At 36.7% G+C, this 22,698-nt stretch overlaps 8 protein-coding genes across 10 annotated transcripts; 2 read left to right on the top strand and 6 right to left on the bottom strand.

The window, feature by feature from the left end:
* Window positions 1-293: 293 nt before the first annotated feature.
* Window positions 294-1,728, top strand: LOC17892222 (protein LURP-one-related 12). The gene is made up of 2 exons (XM_006298450.2): window positions 294-708; window positions 1,148-1,728. Exons 1-2 carry the CDS (start codon window positions 442-444, stop codon window positions 1,541-1,543), a joined length of 663 nt encoding a protein of 220 aa, XP_006298512.1. The 5' UTR covers window positions 294-441; the 3' UTR covers window positions 1,544-1,728.
* Window positions 1,729-2,450: 722 nt separating this feature from the next.
* LOC17892203 (glucan endo-1,3-beta-glucosidase 14) lies at window positions 2,451-4,532 on the bottom strand. Its single transcript, XM_006297784.2, has 3 exons — window positions 3,656-4,532; window positions 3,216-3,533; window positions 2,451-2,994 (listed from the first exon to the last, which is right to left on the bottom strand). Exons 1-3 carry the CDS (start codon window positions 4,166-4,168, stop codon window positions 2,632-2,634), a joined length of 1,194 nt encoding a protein of 397 aa, XP_006297846.1. The 5' UTR covers window positions 4,169-4,532; the 3' UTR covers window positions 2,451-2,631.
* A 109-nt stretch (window positions 4,533-4,641) lies between these two features.
* Window positions 4,642-6,432, bottom strand: LOC111831434 (methyl-CpG-binding domain-containing protein 11). 3 transcript variants are annotated; one of them, XM_023785544.1, is made up of 3 exons: window positions 6,335-6,432; window positions 6,081-6,167; window positions 4,642-5,668 (listed from the first exon to the last, which is right to left on the bottom strand). In XM_023785544.1, the coding sequence occupies exons 2-3, from the start codon at window positions 6,141-6,143 to the stop codon at window positions 4,922-4,924; spliced, it is 810 nt and encodes a 269-aa protein (XP_023641312.1). In that variant the 5' UTR covers window positions 6,144-6,167; window positions 6,335-6,432; the 3' UTR covers window positions 4,642-4,921. The 3 variants fall into 3 exon arrangements, with proteins under 3 accessions (XP_023641312.1, XP_023641313.1, XP_023641314.1); XM_023785545.1 differs by having other exon boundaries at window positions 6,278-6,373; XM_023785546.1 differs by having other exon boundaries at window positions 6,331-6,351.
* A 480-nt stretch (window positions 6,433-6,912) lies between these two features.
* LOC111831435 lies at window positions 6,913-7,944 on the bottom strand. Its single transcript, XM_023785548.1, has 2 exons — window positions 7,720-7,944; window positions 6,913-7,273 (listed from the first exon to the last, which is right to left on the bottom strand). Exons 1-2 carry the CDS (start codon window positions 7,928-7,930, stop codon window positions 7,131-7,133), a joined length of 354 nt encoding a protein of 117 aa, XP_023641316.1. The 5' UTR covers window positions 7,931-7,944; the 3' UTR covers window positions 6,913-7,130.
* A 75-nt stretch (window positions 7,945-8,019) lies between these two features.
* Window positions 8,020-9,435, bottom strand: LOC17891400. Its single transcript, XM_023785547.1, has 5 exons — window positions 9,200-9,435; window positions 8,673-8,941; window positions 8,505-8,595; window positions 8,361-8,427; window positions 8,020-8,260 (listed from the first exon to the last, which is right to left on the bottom strand). Exons 1-5 carry the CDS (start codon window positions 9,202-9,204, stop codon window positions 8,207-8,209), a joined length of 486 nt encoding a protein of 161 aa, XP_023641315.1. The 5' UTR covers window positions 9,205-9,435; the 3' UTR covers window positions 8,020-8,206.
* A 1,336-nt stretch (window positions 9,436-10,771) lies between these two features.
* LOC17893036 lies at window positions 10,772-11,698 on the bottom strand. The gene is made up of 2 exons (XM_006298729.2): window positions 11,329-11,698; window positions 10,772-11,232 (listed from the first exon to the last, which is right to left on the bottom strand). Exons 1-2 carry the CDS (start codon window positions 11,489-11,491, stop codon window positions 10,988-10,990), a joined length of 408 nt encoding a protein of 135 aa, XP_006298791.1. The 5' UTR covers window positions 11,492-11,698; the 3' UTR covers window positions 10,772-10,987.
* Window positions 11,699-13,511: 1,813 nt separating this feature from the next.
* On the top strand, window positions 13,512-14,159 carry LOC17891331. Its single transcript, XM_006299280.1, has one exon. It carries the CDS (start codon window positions 13,512-13,514, stop codon window positions 14,157-14,159), a length of 648 nt encoding a protein of 215 aa, XP_006299342.1.
* A 1,077-nt stretch (window positions 14,160-15,236) lies between these two features.
* Window positions 15,237-18,931, bottom strand: LOC17892276 (phospholipase D alpha 1). Its single transcript, XM_006296941.2, has 4 exons — window positions 18,823-18,931; window positions 18,246-18,349; window positions 15,988-17,890; window positions 15,237-15,904 (listed from the first exon to the last, which is right to left on the bottom strand). The coding sequence occupies exons 2-4, from the start codon at window positions 18,339-18,341 to the stop codon at window positions 15,471-15,473; spliced, it is 2,433 nt and encodes an 810-aa protein (XP_006297003.1). The 5' UTR covers window positions 18,342-18,349; window positions 18,823-18,931; the 3' UTR covers window positions 15,237-15,470.
* Window positions 18,932-22,698: the final 3,767 nt, after the last annotated feature.

The raw sequence follows: 22,698 nt of genomic DNA, 5'->3' as shown, positions 1-22,698 counted from the left end.
TTGGATATAAAACCGGCGTGTAAACAGATCTTTCATATAGTTTAGAATAAAAGTCTAATAAAACAGATTAAACTAACATTTGCAAGTCATCGCATGTTATTAAATTATTTATGCATGTGACTTTTTTTTATTTCTAGCCAATAGGCAATTACAATAATATATACTATGACTTTTAATTATATGAAGGAGACCAATTAAAGATATTAAAATCTTTACATACGCGTCACGCGTGTGTATGTATATATAAATATCAACCACGACCATATATAAATAGCCAAGGGAGGCAAAGGTAAGGAAGAGAGAAGAGTGTCCATATCACACATAAAAATCATTCGCTAACCAAACCACAAAATCTAACTTCTTCCGTCCACACACACACACAACACAACACAACACACACACACAAAAGAGAGAAAAAAAAAGAAAAAGAAAATTAAAAGCATGGAATTAGTTGAAGAGACCATTCCAAAAGAAGGGAAAAAGATGGGAGATAGAATGGTAGTGGACAAAGCTTATCTCTACAAAGAAGACAAACCACTCACCGTCTGCAAGACCTCTCTCTTCTACACCGGAGATGGTTTCGCCGCCTATGACTGCAACGGCGATATCATCTTCAGGGTTGATTCCTACGGTCCTGACACTAGAGATAACGATGAGATTGTCCTCATGGACGCTACTGGAAAGTGTCTCCTCACCGTTAAACGAAAGGTAGATTTTACTAATCTTTTCCTGTTTTTTTTTTTTTTTGCTTCTTGTTTCTTACAACTGAGCTGGGACAAGTAAGAGTAGACTCGATGATTAAAGTATTTGATGCTTTCTTGATTAGATGGGTTTGGTTTTTTTTTTTTTTTTATAACCATTGATGGGGATCCATCTAAATTCAAGATTCTTGTCAACCTTAGAAGTGTTCTTTTGTATTTGATAAAAATTGGATAGCTTGGCTAGAATTTGGTGGATGCTGTTGTTAGAAACAAGATCTGAAGAAATTGTTTTGAGCTGAAAATTTTGATCAACTATTTATTTGTTCCTAGTCATCGACTCAATTGCTACGCAGCCTAGACACAATTATATTTGTATTCTTTCAAATATATTAGTTCCAATAATATTATACTGAGTGAACTCGTTGGTTTTGTTTCTCGATGAGCAGAGACCAACTCTGCACCAGAGGTGGGAAGGTTTCCTCGGGGAGAGATCGGAGGGTCAGAAACCGATCTTCAGCGTCCGTAGATCGTCGATAATCGGACGGTGTACGATGGAAGTAGATGTTTTCGACGGAAGCGGAGAAGAGTACATTATCGATGGAGACTTCTCGCAACGAAGCTGCCTCATATACGACACGGAGAAACGTACTGTGGCTGAGATCAAACGCAAAGTAGACGCGTCAACGAACGTGATGCTCGGTAGAGATGTCTTCACTCTAGAGATCAAACCTGGTTTCGATGGCGCTTTCGCTATGGGTTTGGTCGTCGTGCTTGACCAAATCAATGGTGATGATCCTGTTGAGATTGGTGACGAACAGGTTCACCCTTTTGTCGAAGATTAGTGTATGTCTCTCTCAACCGGTCTTCACACGTTAATATATCGAATCTAATCTTTAGCTTATTTCAACCTTTGGATTTGAACCATATATGAGATGATTATGGAGATCTCTTTGTATCAATTCTGTGTTAAATCATTAAAGTTGCTACGTTACATAATATATATATAGTACGTCTCTGTCCCGGGAAATTTGTTGACTATATTACGTATTTTCAAATCTTGTATACATATACACACTATTGGAAAATGTTTTAAAGTTATAATGAGCCAAATGTATCCATTGACCAGATTAAATGTGTTGTCAACAGTTCATCTAAAGTTACTATATTAGTTTACTTGAATTATGGTGGTAGTTGCACATTCCAATATCTTTATCCATGTAACGTGAATTGTACACATGTTTAATCCCAAGTAGAAATTTATAATTGATGTGGTAGTTGACACAAGAGCACAGAGTGCGTACGAATAATAATACATTAATAGGAGGTGGTCGAACGAATAAATTTTGATAGAATTATTAAATCGGAATCTTATAAAGAGAGAAGATCTTGACGACTTGCTGCACTCTATAGATTAGATTCGTTTGCCTAATATCTTTTTTAATGCTGTCGTAATTGCACGACTTATCCTTATAAATAAATAATTATACGTAAGCCTTCATATAAACCAAAGACATGAGCATGAACACAAATTAAAAAAAAAAAAAAAAATTAGTATAGCTAGATAAATACACTATATCTTAGCCAAAAAAAAATACACAAGATCAAAATTCTGTGTATGATAAAAATCTGTTGTGAAAGTTGTATGTAGTTTTCACAACTTATTTTGCTTTTTTTTTTCATTTAACGAAACTGTGATCGAGTCCCAACCAAGAACTACACAGTAAAACTTTAGAAATTAAGATCCAACAATTCAAATCACTAGAACAATATCGTTCAAATGATCACATTACATAATGTAAGAAGTTCTTTATATCAACAACACTTAAAAGGTAAAAGTGACTAATCATAAGCAAATCAAGATTTACGGGGTTAGCTTGATAATCTATATACACCAAAGGATCAATTCGAAAATCACAACTCACAAGGGTATCTAACGTTGAAGAAGAAGAAGAAGAATCATAACAAGACAAGCCGAAACAAGAGATGACGACCATACACGACACCGTGTGGTAGAAGAGGAGGACTTGAGTCCAGGGAAGCCAATGTCGTAGGCAATAGTACCGTCGGGTTTGAAAAGGCCAAAGTTTCTCTCGGAAGTGGGGCCTGGTTTCGAGTTCTCGTTGAAGAGAGCAAACACGTAAGCTCTCACCACCATGTCTGGTCTGTACGGCGTTCCTTTCCTCTTCTGGAGCCGTTTCTTGAGATTCCGATTATAAGTTCTGGCGTTCTTCAATGACGCTCCGGGTTCGTCTGCGTCGCCTTTTGATGCCCATCCCGTCTCCGAAACAATCACCTACGTATTTAAATGATTTAAATCAGGTTATAATTATTGTGGACTCTAGTCGTATGTTACATCTTTTCATATACGAAAACTAGAAGACATGTAGCTTAATTATATTATTAGTGCATGTTAAAAACACAAACTACTGTACTAAGTTGCAAACTCATGTTATGCATGTTATTGACAAAACTTCAGTTTGCAATTTATAGTAATAATTAAGACGGATCACGTACGGGGACTTTTGTGTAACCAGCTTTTTCGAGAGCAGCATAAGAAGCATCGACCATTGCATCGAACATGTTATCGTAATGAAGCTTGGTTTTGGGGTCTAAGATGCCTTTGTTATGCTCGAAAATGGCGTAGTTGAGTTCAATTGTGATCGGGTCGGATTTATAAGCAAGAAAAGGGTAGGCGTTGATGTAAAACGACGACCCAATTTGCCCAAAAAATGCTAACAACGGCTTCATAAACGGCGCCACATCGTCCCTGAAAGTGCACGACGACGGTGGATACGAGTTCGCAAACACTGCCTCCGAATGTGGACTCGACACCTATTAATAGAAATTCAAATTGTTAGACTAAACAAATATTAGCATTATTTTTAGGCTAATCCGTCATCTAGATGATTTGAACGACATGTTTGGTTAAAGTACAAGAGATTAAGGTAACGTACTTCGACGACATTGTGAAGACCAAGACGGCGAAGAGCGGAGTAAACATTCTTGGCGGCAGGTAAGAGAGCTTCCCAAAGACCGATATCGGTGCCACCTAAAATCTCGTTCCCAACCGCAATACCGCTAATTTTAGTACCGCCTCTTATGAAAGGCTCGACGTTTTCTTTAAGCCAGTTCATGGCTCGGTCTTCTCCAACGCTTATGTCCTTGAGAAACTCGTTGCCTAAGCCAACGATGATTTCGATCCCAGTCCCACGGAACGCCGTGAGGACGGAGTGGTCAGCATCGTAGATACGGATGTTTCTGATCTTTGCTGATTTAAGGAGTCTTGCTACCGCGTCAGGAGGCGGAAGATTGTCAGCTATGCGACCGTAGTTTATACCATATGTTCCGATGAATGCTACTGCCGGTTGTGAAGAGAGGATTGAGAATACCAAGAGAAACGAAAGGAAGAAAGCAGAGAAACCCATATGTGAAGTAGGAGACTTTCGAAGATAAATACAATAGTCCATTTGAGATGCTGTCTCAAATGATGGTTTTGAAAGCAGAGGAGGTTATTTTTTATAATTTTGTGGTCCTAAAATGAGAACAGGAAGTGTTTATACTATGAAGTTGTTGTTCCTTAATAGTAAGATTCTAAACCCTTGTCACTGGGACCATGGCAAAAGGAAGGAATCAAGGGAAGTTGTCAAGGCAAAATTAAAAGATTCTTCTGAAACTGAATCAAGGAAATGAGAAAACTAACAATGTAAGTCTTTGTCTGCATTAGATTCTTACTTTACCCTCAAAGCAAAACTTTTACCTTTTTGCTCTTTAGTTTTCTTCTGCATTCTTCAATTTTTATTTAATATGATTATATGAAGATTGGACCAAAATAAATGATAAAAATGTTTAATCTATCTACTAGTCTTTAATCCACTTTGTTTATAACTTGGCTATGAGGTTATCCATGGAACAATGTAAAAGAAACTCAAGATTGAAGAACTAAGATAAACACCAACACATAGTGGTTGCAATGGTTTTACGGAGGGACCAATAATATCCTCCTCTACATAATCTTTTAAACTACAAGCACTTGCACATACTACTGCAATCATCTCATAATACATATCTCAGCCTAACAACATCTTTCACCGGGATAATGCTCTGATTAGATACAAACAAACAAAAAACTAGCACGAAGCAAAACATAGACTTCAGTAGATTCATGATAGAAACAACTGACTTACAGTTTTATGAGCTACCAGATGCAGAGCAGTGCAGGGCTATTCAGTAGCTTCTGCTTCTGCCGTTTTCTCTTTCCCCTCAACTTCTGTTGTCATCCCATTTCCCTCATGGTTTCTGGTCTTGGATTCAGAATCGGGTGCTCCTTGGCCTGCAATTTCCTTCTTTTGCTCACCACTTGCTTCAACGATGTTATTCTCTGTTTCAACTGAGTTCTTTTCGGTTAAGATAGTCTCCTCAACTTTGTCAGTCTGAGACTCCACTTTCTCTTTGCTACTATCATCAACCATATCCAGTGTTTTCTCCTTTAACAACTCACCTGCTTCTTGAACTGAAGCCGCAATTGGACTTTCCTCAACAACCATACCTTTCTTTGCATCATTCAGTTTCTCTGTTTCACCAGAGCCATTCTTAGCAGTTGCATTCTTATCCTCGACAATCCCTTCTGGAGGATTCCTTTCAGTGTCTTCTTGCACATGAGATTTTTCTGCTCCTCCTTCCTCTGATTTGTCAGCTTCTGTACCTTTCTTTGACCCTGAAGATTTGGTTCTACCTCGCTTCTTGGGTGGCTCTTTATCTGGTGACGGCGTTGCCTTAGTCTTCTCACTGATTCTTGCAGATCTCCTAGGTGTCCCAATAGTTGTCCAATCAAAGTCTGTGATCGCAGGGTTTCCAGGGTGAGATTTGAGATACTGTTCCAGCTGCTTTCTATTACTGATCTCCTCACCAGTTGGAGCAACAAACACAATCTCTGTCTTCTTCACTGAACCCACTTTGTTGGGGTGAAACTACAAAACATGTCACGTTGACTTAAATGTAAACCTCTAAAAAATCGAAATCTGAAAGGTTCAAAAATGCTTAAGATTATACTCTAAAGACGACAAGATTATACTTCAAAAAGGCTACAAGTGGCATCCATAACCATAAGAATCAGGAAATTTAAGAACAAAGAAGTAAGTAAATCAAACAAAATGAAATGAGGCATTTCTGAAGTCTATAGCCATTGAATCATCTAATCAACATCAAGTATATTAACTTCATACTAACAGTTAGCTACCAGAAGCTACCATATGCAGGGTCTTTTAAGAATTAGAAAGAAAAGATTTGGTAATTGCAGCACTTCCCACAAACAACAAATTCTAGGGCTTTTTTTCTTCTTTAATTAGCCAAAACTATCAGAAGGGAACAAAGCAAACAAACCAATTTCTTCCAAGAAGAAGGTGCTGGTAGCTCAACAGGTACAACTTCCTCTTCACCAGCCATCTCTCTACCTTCCTTTTGCAACCCCTTGAAAACAGATTCAAAAAGAGAGAGGATCACACAAAAATGTCAAATGAAAACCCCAAAAATTTAACAGTTTTTTACAAGTTACTCTTCTCAAATTAACCATAGACAACCTTAGGGTTTGGTTGTGGGAGAAAAGAAAATAAAGAAAGAGTCAGATAGTCACCAACCAGACTCACCACCACGGAGAAGAGAAGAGATTTTTGTTTCCTTTGGTTAGTTGGCTCTGCTTTATCTCTCTTTGGTTAACTATTGTCTTTACTACACTTTAGTTTAGACTTTGGTTGTATGTGCAACGACACAGAGTTTAACTAAACAAGCCAATGAACTCTAACCACGTGTCTGTATCCAAAACTGGTATAACGCGCTCCATCATCCCTATGGTAACGACACGTTAAAAGCTTTTGATGAAAAGGTGTTAGAGGAGGAGACGAGACGTCGTCATCCGACTCACTCACTCGGATCTTTCACATTTAATGCACATTTCTAGACAGACCTTACTTGGTGGTGCTCATGTACCGCATGTGCCAATTAGTTTAAACGACTTTTCTCTGTTTTTCCAGGAAAAATAATTGAACTGTAATGTATATTGCTTTTGAAATCCGGATACTCTTTCTAGTTTTAAGGCCCATTAATATCTCGATCATTAATGGCCCATTCATGTTTAGAAATGTATACTGATTAAACCACACCAATTTAGCTCATACTAAGCAGAGGCTGCAGAGCCAGAGAACTTGACCGGAAGGTATCAGGAATGATTACTAACTCTACCTCTAGCATCAACCAAGATTAACACGATGTTATGATGTATTATTGTATCCTATTATCATCTGAATAAGTAGTGATGTACAAGAAAGATGCTTACTTGGTGTATTTTCTACAGGCATTTGATCTCTCTCTCTCTCTCTCTCTCTCTGGACATATATATAGGATGAGATCACCAAAGCCCCTTTCATATATTGCAAACTATTTGAAACGTGAACCTTTCTTGCCTTTTCCTTTACCCCTCCCATCTGTCACTGTAACCCAGAAGAAGAGAGACATCCAAAAAAACACTGCTAGGAAGATCTTTACTCGGTCTTGTATCCTTGTCACAGCTCCCACAAGACCTATCCAAAGAGATACAAAAGGAAGCAGAGTGTTCATTAGACTTCGTAATTAGTATAAACTATAAATTGCAGTGTTTTCTATTTCCAGCATATTCTTCTATGTTCTTAATAAATCGCCACCTAAACTATTCAGCATAACACATATGGACTAATTGCAGAACCAACAAACATACAACTGCAAAATTTCACATCTTAAGAATGAACTTAAGTTCAGTAGACACAATCGACATCCTCCTCTCATGATACAAACAATCTCAGCACGAGCCAAAACCAAGTACTTACCTCAAAACGCTCTGTAGTTACATCAAATTATCGGATAAAAATTGAAACTTTCAACCCAACTGTCCAACACACCAGTTTAAGTAAAAAGCAGGTACAACAAAGACCAGCCAAACAAAGATGAATTCAAAGGCAGCATAATATTATCTGGGCAATAAGAATTAAACCTTCAAGCTGAGTAGTGTCCTCAGGCGGAGGCGGATCAGGGCCTGGAGGAGAAGGAGGGCCACCAGCAACGGCGAGGCAACGTAAACGGCGGGGAGCAGCGAATAGGGAAATGTTTCGACAGTGAAGCTGATACGGCGGTGAGAACGGTGAAAGAAGTGAGTGGCGATAGAAGTTAGAGCTTGTGGTCGTATTGGACAAAGCCCTCGTCATTTTGTTCCTCGACGATAAAATGAAGAACCCCTTAACTCGTTTTTATTTTAAAGGTTTTGGAATCAGATAATACATACGTGTACGGCATGTGTAAATTCATAAATTTAATTTAGATAATTTTTGAAAAAAAAATACAAGCCGTTTCGTGAAATTGATTTATATCTCTCCCTCAGCTCTTCTTGACAAATTCCAGATTTATAAACAGAATCTGAATTGTGAAAAGAAAAGAAAAGGTTTTGGCCAACATGAATGTGAATAATGTATAGAAGAATCTTTTCAGCCGTATAGACCCTCTTCTTCCCAAACTTCAACCAGAAACTGTACCATTTCCTGCAATGATCATTTCAATTACAAGAAGAATTTGGTTACCCAAATATGGATTAGAGGGGATAGTAATGTTATTTCCTCCAGTCCATGGAGTTTAACTTACATCAAGAGGTATAGGCCTAGGAAACCGCTTGTTGCTCCCAAGTAGACTCTCATAAGTCACATTCTCACTGCAAAAACAATCAAATTGTTTAATTTCAGACAACAGACTGAATCTTGCAACCACTAAGTCTCATACAATCCTCACTTTAGTATAGGTTCTCGGACAACTCTTTCGCGCCTCTTGGATCTCTTATCCCCCACCCATTGCTGCCTAGTTTGATTCCATTGAACAAGACCTGTAACACCCCAAAAATTCTCAGATTCTTTTTCAAATGCTCAATCACCAAACCACCAAGCATACTCTATCACTCACCATTGTTAACAAACTCAGCAGGTTCATTAGAGCTGGAACCACATCCTTGAGAATCAACAGTCAGATTCGTCGTACTGATTGAAGAAACACTTCCCTGAGCATTGCTTTCCATATCTAAAGTGGTGTTTGTCCAGAACTCTTCAGAAGCTACACTAGGGTTCCTCAGCTCACTCCAATCTTCTTCTACTAACACATCTTTTGAGCCATTCAAAGGCACATCTACAGTTGTTGTTGCTTTCGACTTATCAAAACAAGCCAAACAACTATTGCTGTGTTACAACATCATAAACAAATCATTGATTTTGCAATCACCCCCACCAAAATCATCAGCTACACAAAACATCATCCTAAAACCCAAAAGCTAATACTTTGTAAGAGAGTTAATTCAAAGCTCAAACCTTTACGAATACCCAAAGCTAGAAACTTTCGAATTCCAAAGGCTCAGATTACAAAAAGAGAACATTTTTATCGCCACAAAAACGAAAATCCTACAGAACTAATCCTTGAAACGAGTTAATTTCACTTACCCCATCGAGGAAACAGCAGAGCCCTTCTTAGATCACTAAACGAAGAATCATGTGGAACTAATAGTATTCTTCAAATGAAATCAATCGATTTGATTTGGGTATAAAGCAAAGACCAAATCGGAAGAAGAGTAGTAACAAAAATGGGAAAAAGACTATTTCTTTTTTTTCTTTTTTTTTTCTGAGTTAGCTTAAGCTAGCGTGTATCTGGAAGTTTCGGATACTTGATTTCGAAGAAACTTGAAAAAGAGTTAAGAGACCCCACGGATAGCCGAAACGACGACGAGGCATGTGTAGAAAGAGTCTAGTGGTCTTGTGGCGTTATAAGGCCTTGGAGCCCACCACTTGCCTTATCCATCTTTTGACCACTTTGGCTCCTCGTTTGTCATAATTAAAGCAAAGTCTTTACAACTTTGAAGTCTCTCAAGACAAGTACATTGTGTGTTGGGATAAGTAGATAACCCTACTTCAAAATCAAATTTCAAACCCTACTTCAAAATCAAATTTCAAACCCTACTTCAAAATCAAATTTCAGTGATTTTGATATGAACTCGATTTTGGATAGACGTCTCTAGTTAGTAGTTATTTTATATTTTAGATAACAAAACATAAAGTACATATTGCGAGATGTATAGAGAAAATAAATTAGCTTTAACTCTCTCGAGAGGTTAAAGCCTAAAAGCCAACCGTTGACGACGATGCATGCATGTATGTATATGATGTTGCATGTAACATGCTGTATTTTATATAATCAAGAATCTTATACCAGTGGCCTAGAAAACACACATATATTATCCACTAGATTTCGTTTATATAATATGGTGATAAAGTTAGGTGGTCTTTTGGTGGTTCATAGAATTAAGATCTTACGAGACGTAAGCAAATTATATTTACCCCTTTTAATCAAAAGAAATGTTGTTATGAAAAGAAATAACTATTCACAAAATCGAAATAACTAACTACGTACGTGAAATTTGGACCGTTGATTTATTCTGTTCACATTGGCCTAAAGTTTTGGTTTTCTCCCATCCACCAAGGGGCACTTGTTTTTGGAAAGTGATTGTGATTAGAATTGGATCTTAAAAAGTTTGGCTTAAAAGATTAATATGTGGCTACATTAATACTAACTTGTGTAAATTATAATGAGAATCGTTAATATGTGCAATTGGATCACACCTCAATCTTTTTTATAATGTTATTCTTTGAAAGTCAGGAGAAGGAGTCTATAACATTGAAAAAGAACTTTTAACACACTAAAAATATCTTTAATGAAGATTGGCTCTACATTTCGTATACATCAAATTGTGTAAGTTAACTTGGTAAAGAACAAAAGATTCATATCCTCATCATTATATTTTCTGGTCAATACATACGTATATCTTTATATACCAAAAAAGGCGCCTCTACTTGTTCAAGCTTGGTTGAATAGAAAATGAAATGTTTAGTTGACGTATGAAACTCGTAATCCCGAGCCGTGACATGTGCAATTAATTTGTGTTGGCTATTTCTATCCTAGAAGATAACTATAGGGCCATATGGTCCATTTATGTTTCATTTTGCTAATCACTATTTACATAATCTTTTACCTTTTCATTTTGCTAATCATTATTTACAGATCAATTATTTACATTGTCACTTAGTTCTAAAACAACTAATAAGAAAAGGTAGATAGTAGAAAAAAAAAGACACCTAGTACAATTTCTGAAATTTTCAAAAAAAAAAAGAGAGTCTAATATTAAGAAAAGATTTACAGACCTAAATTTATTGACTTATTTGGTCAAGAAGAAAAGGTCAATAAGAACATTGAGTTCTATAATCTCGATCCCTGAGAATCCCATTGTACAGAGCCATCCGGTTCGCTGGCATGGTGGAGATTCTACAACTTGAACCGTTCTTTCCCGGTTTTGTCACTGGCTCCGGTACGTTGATCCGGTTCAATTCTCTCCTCCGGTACTCTTTCCCGTTCCCTTTAGTGTCTTTCACATTATCCGCAAACCGCACTTTCTTTATCTTCTTCCTTTGTTTCTTCGTTTCCTCTGCATCCCCAAGAAGAAAAATACTTTAACTTCTTTATCCCGAGAAAAGTCTATCGAAAACATTTGTTTCGAGCCATAGAGAAAACAAGATCGTACCTGAAGATAGACAAGAACGGAGAATGGGTTGTGGAGTCTGATCAAGAACCTTAGAGGTTTGATTATTTCCATGGAACTGACGAGCCATGGCGAGAAACAGAGCGGTGCTTGAGCAAACCATGGCGGTTGCGATCACGACGGTACCATTAGAACAGCTCAACATCCTTGAAGATATGCGCGTGAAGTTTTGGTTGATGATACCAAGAAAGAAAAACCAACGGAACAAAAAACGAAATCTAGCTATGGTCGATGATTGGCTGTGAGGAGAGACGTGTGTGTGTGTGTGTTTAGAGAGACTTGTAACTTAACAACTGTTGAAATTTTTATGGTTGGAAGTTGGAACTCATTTCTTGACTCTCTCCTATATTTATACAAATATAATAATTCAGGAGATTTTTTTAATTATTATATGGAAAATATATAAAAGTTGGAAAAGATTGGTGTTTTGGTGCTTTGTTTACTCACATGTCCTAGTGGGAGCTAGTAATATGTGTATAGACCGAGTTTATTCAGAAGATAATTTTTTGGTCAATATGTAGTTTGGATTTTGTAGACCACTCTTTCTAATATGTATAGATAATTTTAAAAAGTCATTGGAAATTTACAATAGTTATATTCCTTTTCATCAATTAGGTGACTTTAAAAATAAAAATAAATCGTTTTCACTGCATCTGATAACTTTATTGCTTTTGTTGAATCGATTGACTGAGTTCGAGTTAGTTATTCATAGTTTCTAAACAAAAACTAATCTCATCTTCTCTTCACTGGCTAATTCATAAATGAACATGTTTCTTGAAAACTTAAGAACATCGACATGAACATTGTCACATGTAGTATAAATATGTAGTATAAATCATACTGTATAATATAAAAATCCAACTCACTATCTTATCTGTTTCGTCTGTCTATGAACTTATAAATTATCACTTGTATGGATGGATATTACAGACAAAAAAAGACGGCACGTAGTAACGAGAATTATTATTGGAAGCTAGTAAAAAGATGTTAAAATGCATGATAATAATGGATAAATCATGTCGACGGAAAATTATTAACAAAATAAAATTAATTAGGAGACTATTAAAAAACTTGGATCAATTTCAACAACTGACCAATACACGTGTCATGTTTGACTTTTACACGTGTCCTGGAGATTTTCGAGAAGTAGAAACTTGCCAAAGTCTCTAATAAACCATCAAATAATCAAACCAATAAGATCGGAACATGTTTGGAAACTACAAAATTGCCGTACTTAGAAAGAACTACTCGTGGAGAAGTAGTATTCTTCCATGTACTTTTGCTTCGAAACTTCTTTTGTGGTGCGCAACAATATAATGTCTACATCTACAATACGATCATCTTCACACATTGTTCTACCAAAACATTCTTCGGTCGTTCTTTTATAAAGAGTCATTTACTTGTTGTTAGTCAACAGTAAATATATAAATTTTAACAAAAATAAAGGCTCCAATTGGTGACCACTTTTTAGGAATAGAACGAAGAGGAATGTGGTGTTCTTCGTTGTTCCTCAATTTTTGCTACCATTTACCTATAATGTTTTTTCAATTTTCAGATATGTGGGATCTATATTATTCCTATTCATTCCTCAAATAAAAATGAACAACAGTTCAAAAATGTTCCTACTCAAAATTGTAGAGGAACAATGAGGAACAAATATATAATTTTCGTTTTTATATAATTCAATATTTTAAAAATATTTATATTGATAATTTTGACATTTCTATATATAAATACTTTAAAAAATTATTATATATTTTAAATAAAATATTATTTCATCATAATTTTCACTTTCTATTAATGTTTTGAATTTATATATTATATTAGAAAAATATTTAAAGAAATTTAAAATAGGTTTTAACTTAAAACATTTATTAATGTTTTAAAATATTAAAAAATTAAATTAAATTATTATATTAAGTATTATAATTTAAATGAAATTTCTAAACTAAATTTCTTTTTGAAATATATTTTGATTTACCTTTTATTTTATAATATTCGGTATTATTTAAGTTTAATGGAAATTTTCCTTTTTCAGTTTTTTTTGTTTCCGTTAACTCAATTGACTCTTTCTCTTGATCAAACCTCTCTCATCCCTTTTATCAAAACCCTTAAAAACACACTACACTGCAAATATCGAAACCAATCTTTTTCTCAAACAAATCATGATTTTCTATCCCCACGATATCTTCGACAGCACGATCAATGTCAAATGGATCTACAAAGAAGACGGAGATCTCCTCCGCAGAAACGACAAGTTTTTCATCGATTTCCAAGTAGAGTACACTCGTGCAGATGATGAAGAAGACGATCTTGAGAATCTTGAAAGTAGAACCGTTTACCAAACTCACGAGTTTGATCGTGAATGGTTGTTCGGTGGAGACGGGGATAAGACACTAGCCTTCGTCTATCACATTCTTGATTTGCTCCAAGTCCCTTGTTATTACGGCATCGTTAGCACGTTAACTGAGAAGATCGTGGAGTTGAAGATGCGTGATGAGTTACCTCACGTGGAGAGGCTACAAGTTGAGATGGGTGTTGTCGTGCCGAGGTTTCCAGGTGAAGAGGACGACGTGGATGTGAATTTCTCGGTGGCTCCAGCGAGCGATGAGGCGGTTGAGACGCACTTGGAGACGGTGGTTGTTGATGGGGATGGAGGTTATTGTGTGATATGCATGGATAAGATCCGAGTTGGGCCGGGCTTGGAGGCGGGTCGTATGCCGTGTTCGCACGTGTTTCATCGCATGTGTGGAAAGGAGTGGCTTAGGAATAGTGGGATTTGTCCGGTGTGTCGTGCCGTGTTTCCCTCTTAATCGGTTAAATCCTATAACGCCTCTCTCTCTCAGCCTTGTGTGAATGTGTGCTAGTCTCGTTTATGAGATCATGTTTGGTTTTTGTAGCTTGTTGTATCAAATTTTGGTTCCATATGACCTATTAATTTAGTTTTATGCTTTTATTTCTGTATTTCCTTTCACCTTTTTAATAAAGTATGAATGTTCAATAAAGTATATATGTTTTACCTAGTTCATTGCTATTTCTTGCATTGTGTTTACAACGAATCCACTCAATATTTTTTTGTGATTCTTGTTTAAAAGAAAATTACTACCACGATCGTTATTTTTAGCTTTTCATTTCCTCAACGAAGTTCCTACAAATGTGGGAAACAAATAACGAAGTGCAAAAAGAAACGTGAGTCATTAATCTTCTTCGAACTAGGAAGTGGAGAAGTATTAATTTTTGGCAAAAATTTGAAGACCAAGTCAAAACGACTCAACTAAGATATTTTGGTTCGGCCTTTTCGTACGGGTTGGTCTTATGGAGTTGACCACCGGTTGTAGCTTATCAATCGGTTAACGAGAACAAACCGGCGAGGAGTAGTTCTAAGATGGAGACTAAATTAATGGGATTGTTTCCCATTGTTCACGTTTTCTATGTTCTAGTTTATTGAGAAGATTTCAGTGGAATCAATGACAAATAGAAACTTGTCTAAGAACATAGAGTTTTGTGTTCTTAAGCTTTGGACTAACATTTCTCTGCTTTTATGAGATTTTAAATAATCACTTAAGAAAATAAACAATTTTGTTCAGTGAAATTTTGTTTGAATTTTCTTAATATTTAAGGGACCAACAATGCCAAATCCTAAAGTAAGAAGACTCATAAATGGCCGTTAGTCCGTGACTAGTGCTGATTACCTTACAAGGTTTGGTCTTATATGGTAGGAAACTTAAGACAAACATTGGGTGATAAATTTTCGGAAACGGTTCCTTGAACTGTGGTCTGGAGTCTGGACCTCTTTACTACACACTACTGATGACCTTTATATGAATAAAATAGCAAACTACCTCTAAATTTTTGATGTGAAACACAATATTATTGGTTGGGATTATCAATTAAAAAGAAAAGGATCAGATATACTCAATAAGATTCATAAGTTCAACGGTACACATAACAACAAAGCTACATTCTCACCACGTCATTGTACGAATATAAAACCAAAGGGGGTAAAAAGTACATCATCACAACAACCATTAACTTATTTCTAAACACAGACACTCAGTTTATTCAAAGCTACCGTAGCAGCAAAGCAGAGAGAAAGAGATCGTTACTGGACATACCCAGTGAGATTAGGTTGTAAGGATCGGAGGCAGGTAGTCTGATTTGGTGCCGAGAATACGGGCCTTCGTGTCCGGGAAGAATTCCGTTCCAGGAAGCTCAGTGATGTCGCCTTCGCTGGCTACACCAATTGGGTAGCGGAGCAAGTGACCGGGAAGGTCATGTTCGAGTGTCTCACTTGAGTAAAAGTCCCAATACTTCTCCGAAATGCGGTTCACTTTCTCGATACATTCCAAGCTTGAGGGATCCAGGAAGGTTTCATCTAGCATTCCCAGGTGTTCATACCAGAGTGACATACGGAACCCATGGATCTGGCCACGAGCTGGTTGTCTATGGGACAAGTGATGTGGTTGGTAGCCTCCCATTGCTATCTCAGAGTCCCTTGCACCATCCATCGACCTCTGGTTGATGTTAGCAGACCCAATGATAATATACTCATCGTCAACTGCAAATGGGTCATCAACTAAGTCATGCACAAACATTTATGTAAACTTCTCAAGTCTTTTTCTAATCAAAATGTGAACTTACCGATCATCATTTTGGTGTGGACGTAAATCATGAAGCGACGTGCTTCTTGCGCCCTCATATAATCTGAATCGGCGTCTGGTCTCTCTGCAGGCTCATACTCCCCTTCTTTCTTGACCTCACGGTTTCCGAGGCAGAAGAATGTCAGATAGTTTCTTGGATCTTCCTCGAGTCCCTGAGCCCTGAGGGCCTGAATCACATCCTTGTACATCATCTCCATGGTCCTTCTCTGCCAATCTAATATAGCTTGCACTGATCCACTCTCAGGGAGACCTTCTGGCCACATTGGAACCACAACGTAAACCCTGAACTTCTCTCCTTTCTCAATCTTGCTCACGATCTTCAGCGATAATTCTTTTGGGATTAAGTGCAGAGCATTGATGTCCTCAGGAGTAATACCTTCGGCAGCCCAAGCAAAAGAACTCCCTAGGAAGTACTGGTTTTCAATGTAGATGAAATCTTTGGCGCGTCTAATCGCGTGAATGTAAGCATCTTGGATACTCCTATCAATGATATTGTCTTTTCCACTTACAAGCCCGGCTTCCGCAGCAGCTTCAGGTGACTCCGGAAACCCAGCAGCAGCTCCCCCGTCAATGGATCTAAACAATTGGACATTCCACACGTCATGGTCCTCTTGGAACATAACAGGAGAAGGGGTGATAATAATATCACCGAGATCCCTCAACTTAACTAGGATGTCTTTCCCACCCTGCTTGCTCCATCTCTGCTCGAAATTATACAAGACATCCCAAGCAATGGGACCTTCAAGACGAGAGTGGATGTCATGCCAAGGCTCCCTTGGACCACCCTTGGTGATAGCAGCACCTGTGAAGTTAGGTTGATGGAAGTCATCATGGTGGACTGTGTCCAATGTCCTGAACAAGGAGTGGAACGGAGTGTCGTATCTTCCATCACAGAGATCAATTCCACCAACAAAACTCACAATTCTCCTCATTTCTGATCCTCCTCTGCTTGGCATCTCGCTGTCCACAACAACGATTTTCTGATGGTGCGTGAACATAGTAGACACCTGCAAACTTTGGACTATGCTACCACCATCATCCGGGTTACGAGGGCACAAAATACAATGAACATCACTTCCCCTGAAAAAATTCTCGGTTTCTTCATCATGAGTAGCCATGAGCCCATCTTTTTTCAGCACATCAACAGAGGTTCTGTCATCCCAAACAAGCAAAAGAACCCTGACACCTTCACTAGCCTTCTTCTTGAGTAGCTCACCAATGGACATATCTCCACCTGGCTTTGGCCTCCTCGAGTCCCTCACTAAGGAAATCTCAGCATAAACAGACCAACCAGTAATGTAGATCATGTGTTTTGCGTTGCTAATGGCATCGAAAATATCCTCCCAACATCTCTGAGGCTCATAGTTCTTCCCTCCAGCGAGAGGAATATTAGGAACAAAGTTGTCTGGAATATGAGCATCTTGGTACAGGGAAACTTTGCAGCCTTGCCTCTGCGAGAAGAATGTGTATGGGACTCCAGGGAATTTAGCACTTTTGATACCCTTATTCCAGTTACGGTCCTCCTCAACATGGAAGTATTGGAGCTTCACATGAATCTTTGATCCTCCCTGAATGGGGTTTCTGTCATTATCCAAGATCTCAACCCACCGATCAACTTCCTCGCCATTAATGACTTCGTCAACAGGAATGTATGCTCTTCCGATAAGGGTGGCTCCAATAGGGTTATCATCTTTAATAGTGAAGATGATATCAGAAGCCAAGTGGGCACAGTAGATATGAAACGATTCATACCACTTTGGGTTCTTAGGTTCATTTTTGATCTTCCTGGTTCTCCCAACTCTAGCTTTTTGCAGATCAATCGTAGCATACAACTGTGTTTCACCTTTGCCAACGCCAATTGTCTCTTCTACATTAGCCAGAATCTGAAATTTTCAACAGAAAATAAAGTTCAAATGTAGTGGAATTAAAACAGCAGGTAAACAAATATGCAGCACATTACGTAACATATCTGTCCACCACCTAATTTGAACAACAAAACAAGACATCAGGATGGAGCAAACAGAAACCGAAACCAAAACCAAAACCAAAAAAAGACATGATAAGAAAAAAGTACTAATGCAATTTTGGCCATTGCTACCGAAACATTATGTATTATTAATTCATGAAGAACACATGGCTAAAACATGACCTCCAAAAACTTATCAATTACGGAATCACAGATTAAAAAAGAGAACTAAAAATGAAGAACAATAGCTGATAAAGATATAATATATATACCTTGCCAAGGAAGCCTTGTCTGACTCCACCACCATGGAGGGCATCAACTTCATAAATGGTAGCATGTAAGGTCCCGTGCAACAGATGCTGCGCCATCGTATCACCTATGTCACAATAAGAAATATACAGCACATATATTAGTATCACTTCTTCTTCTTTATTTTTATTCCGACAGAGAAAAAAAAGGGAGATCCAGGAATAATCGAACATCCAAGATCTGGTATGAAAAAGACATAAAAAAATCAAAGTAGCCAAAATTTCGCACTATTGTCCAAAAAAATACAATTAACCCTACTGAAAATAGTGAAATCACAGTAACTGATCTAACTCAAAAACAAAGATCGGATCAAAGCAAAAAAAAAAACACTGCAGCATCATCAACAAAAGCTAATAGAAATGAACCCGATCTCTCCTTATTCAAACTAAGTCAACGAGTTCAACTCATCTATCAAAAACAAAGAAGCGCTAAACCGAAACGATTTCTAATAGCAAAACAAGTACGAGAAACATAAGAAGAAGATGAAAATGGATGAGATTCACAGAGATGAAGTAAAAGGATACAGAGAATTATACTAACTTCGTTTATTTCCCCACAGAAACTGCGAAGATCGGAGAAACTAAATCGGTCGGTGGTCAGAGGAAGAAGAATTCGGGATCTGATCCGTAATGGGAAGAAGAAGCTCTTTAAAGAGCTCATCTTTTGGAGCTGTTCACTATTAATTGGAGCGCGTGGGGCCTTTACTCACTGTACTTTTTTCCGTTTCAGCCTTTAAACTTTTTTGATTTCACAATTAGGCCCTAAATAGTAGTAACTCTTTACCCTCTCAAGATTTCTTTCAATTTAAATTTAACTTATGGCTAAGATAACTGTGTATTGAAGATGTATTATGATATATGTGAGTCAACATCCAAATTTAATTAGTTCAGGATGATATGTCAATCTAATTTGCTTAACCGGGTCAAAATTTTAGAAAAAGGGAATGTGAGTGATTAATTGAAAATCTTGAAAAGTTTTGAGAAAGAAATATTCAAAGTTTGTAATAATTGAAATTAGAAAAATATCTCTGACTGATTGGGGGGAATTTGGGAGAGACAAAGAAAGATATATCCAAATCGTGCGCCCAACGTTCTGCATCCCATATGCTAGCGACGTCGTTTCCTAAGCTGAATCTTAACCGTCCATCTTGTGAGAAACTTTATGCCATGGTGTTACTTTTCAGAGGCAACTACGTGTTCGCATAATTACATGAACCCACTCACTACTCTCCTGATTTTACTAATACTAATAATTTAATTATTATGCTTTATCATTATTGGATCTCTCACACATCTATTCTCGGTTTATAAGATTGGATAGTTGTATAAAATTAAAATATTTTCTCACATTCAGAACGTGCGGGTTGGGGATTTATACAATGTATCATATCAAAGTATAAAGTTTCTTCTGCCCAAAAGAAAAAAAAAGAAGAGATGTGCTATCACATTCATCCTATCAACACTATTGCTTAAGAACAAAATCCTAATCTTTTCTAAAGCGTATTGACATTTAGAGCTTTTACTAATTATGACTTCAAATGTCATTTTTATATATCGTTACAAGACTATAATTGTGGTGGAGATAAGTATAATATCTTATATATATAAATTATAAGATTAGGAAGCACGATGTAAAGCGAAATTGGCGTAAACCTTAAAGATAGCATCATAGTGACACGATGCACCTAACTTATCTTAAACATCATCAGCTTAACATTGGTCGATGCAACCGGGACGATTTATTACATATCATCATGTACCAATCAAGGAAACAAAGCAGCCAATTTATCTGATTATCTAACTACTTATTAATTATATATGAAAAACAATGCAGGGAATATTTGTGGATTATATTCTTGTGTGTGTAGAGTGTAGAGTGTACTATACAAGCTTTTTTTTTTTGTTTTTTCTCGCAAAATAGTTGGTGTCACCAAATACGGAGCTGTTGGAGATCGAAAGACAGATGACTCACGTGTACACCACATGTCTCTTTACATATACTGTACGTCTATCTATACGTATGTTTAACTTTTGCATATCTATAATACTCTATATACGGGGCAGCATTTGCGGCAAATACGGCTGAGGTCGCGATTGTAACCCCAAAAGAAAAAATAATGTTAAACCGACTTCATTTTTTGGGGTACTACTTAGCTACAATTTTGAAGCAAATTAAACAGTAGGATGTGGGGGACTTATTTTGAAACATATGGACTTGATATCGGCTGATGGAGCAGGTGAAATTCCCATATGCAGCAGTAATTCTCACGGCAAAGTTTCTGATACGCAGCCTGCAGCCACCGATGACTTATCTCTTTACCTTAGCGTGATTAGTGATTACTAGCTAGTGTCATTTATCAATGTATCCGTAAAACTGATATTGTAGATTACGGATACAAAAAAAGGAGAAAATGATTCAGTTTTACATTTTTATTTGGGCTGTATACTCGCTGGCTATTTCTTCTTCTTTTGACTAGATTTCAATTAATCTTGTGGCCCCAGAAGCTCTCTATAGACCCATATATGGTTTAGATATGAATTGCATTTGACTTTTAGTCGACCCAAGAAGAGATTGTAAAAATTTTAAGTGCAGCTCCTGATATTTATCATATGGGCCAAAATAATGAGCCTGGTACGTAGTTTCACATTCCGCTGATACATGTATTTAGGCCTGTATCTTGAATAATATTATGACTCGGAGCTTGATAATTAAATAATTAATAATATAGATTTAACTAGTATATAATTTATTTTACTTTTGTTCTTTTGAAACCTAAAAAGCTAAAAATATAGAAAAAAAAGCCCAAAACCGAAGCCAAACTAAAAGAAATACAAAAGCCAAACATGAAGTCAAAAGTAGACAGCAAAAGAGAAGAAGCGAACGCAAGTTTCTTTGGATTCTTCATACTTCAAAGTTTTTTTGCTAAAGAAATCAGTTATACTTACCGGATTATCATCAGCCACAATAAATATGATCGTAACAAACCGAAATATAAAATTGCACAAGCAAGGAACTAAAATCAGTAAAGCATACAAAAGATAATGAGCTATATTATTCGCTGCCCCCTTGCCAAGTTCTAGGTGTGCAAACCAATACAAAACTCTGTCATTCACTGCCCGGTTACAAAGTTCTAGGTAGGTCTGAAAAAAACCAATAAACATTGTTATTCGCTGCCCGTTTGCAAAGTTCTAGGTCTGAAAATACCAATAAGCTTTGTCAAAAGTAGACAAATATGGCATGATATTTTTGTTGATACGATAAAATAAGTAAAAAACATGCCACTATTATTTTGGAATACGTCGACCACTTCTTTCAACTCGGATAACCAATGATATCTCAATAACCAAAATTATCTCTCTAATACTTGAGGTAATAAATACATAATAAATTGAAGACCCAATTATGTAATACTTTTGCTATACACTATACAGTAAAACCTCTATAAATTAATAATGTTGGGACTAGCAAATTCTATTAATTTATAGAGGTATTAATTTATCGATAAATTTATCGATAAATTAATAATTTATTAATTTATAAAGAGATTTGCTGATTTTCTAATTTCTGAAAATTTACTATTAAAAATAAGAAGTTTTAAATATATATTCATATTTTTATAGAATTGTCTTAATACAGTATATAGTTTCTATACTTTTATATATAGTTTACATATTGTTTTATGAATTTTTCTATTTTTTTATTTCCTTATTATTTAGTGCATCACGTAGAAGTTTTTACATAAGGAACATTGAAGCCTTAGTTTGGTTTTGTATTACTAAAATTTTAGAGACGTGATTTTCTTAGGTCTTTGATAGTATAGAAAGTCAACAATGGTGTCTCATCTCAAAGGTGTTTCCAAATCAACGATGACAGATCAGATTCGTAGAGAATTATGTGAGTACAAGAGAGATCATATGGCATGTACGCAACGAGAGTTACAGTCGTGGATTGAAGAGAAATTTCATTTAAAAATTAGCCAAGGTACAATTTCAAACACACTCAAACGTTCAGCTGAGTATCTTTCAACTAACACAGAAAAAGGCAAAGCTACTAAGCGACACAAACCAGCAAAATTTCCAGATATGGAGAAGGTTGTTTTTGAGTGGTTTCTCCAACATCAAAATCAAGTGAATATGACTGGAGAACTAATACTGGAGAAGGCAAAAGTTACGATGAAACTTCTAAATCCTCAACAAGATTCAGAGCATCAATTATCTCAAGGCTGGCTTGAAAAGTTTAAGTTACGACATGGTATCAAATCTTTTCGTCGTTTTGGAGAGAGTGGATCAGTTGATATACATGACATGGAGAATAAGCTGGAGGCTATAAGGGAGAAAGTAGATAAGTTTCCACTAAAAGATGTTTTTAATATGGATGAAACTGGTTTGTTTTATAGGTTACAAGCTGATCATTCTC

This window comes from Capsella rubella, unplaced genomic scaffold (genome assembly GCF_000375325.1).
Source record: "Capsella rubella cultivar Monte Gargano unplaced genomic scaffold, Caprub1_0 scaffold_3, whole genome shotgun sequence".
Taxonomy (NCBI): domain Eukaryota; kingdom Viridiplantae; phylum Streptophyta; class Magnoliopsida; order Brassicales; family Brassicaceae; genus Capsella; species Capsella rubella.
This window is presented reverse-complemented; position numbering and strand designations above follow the sequence as displayed.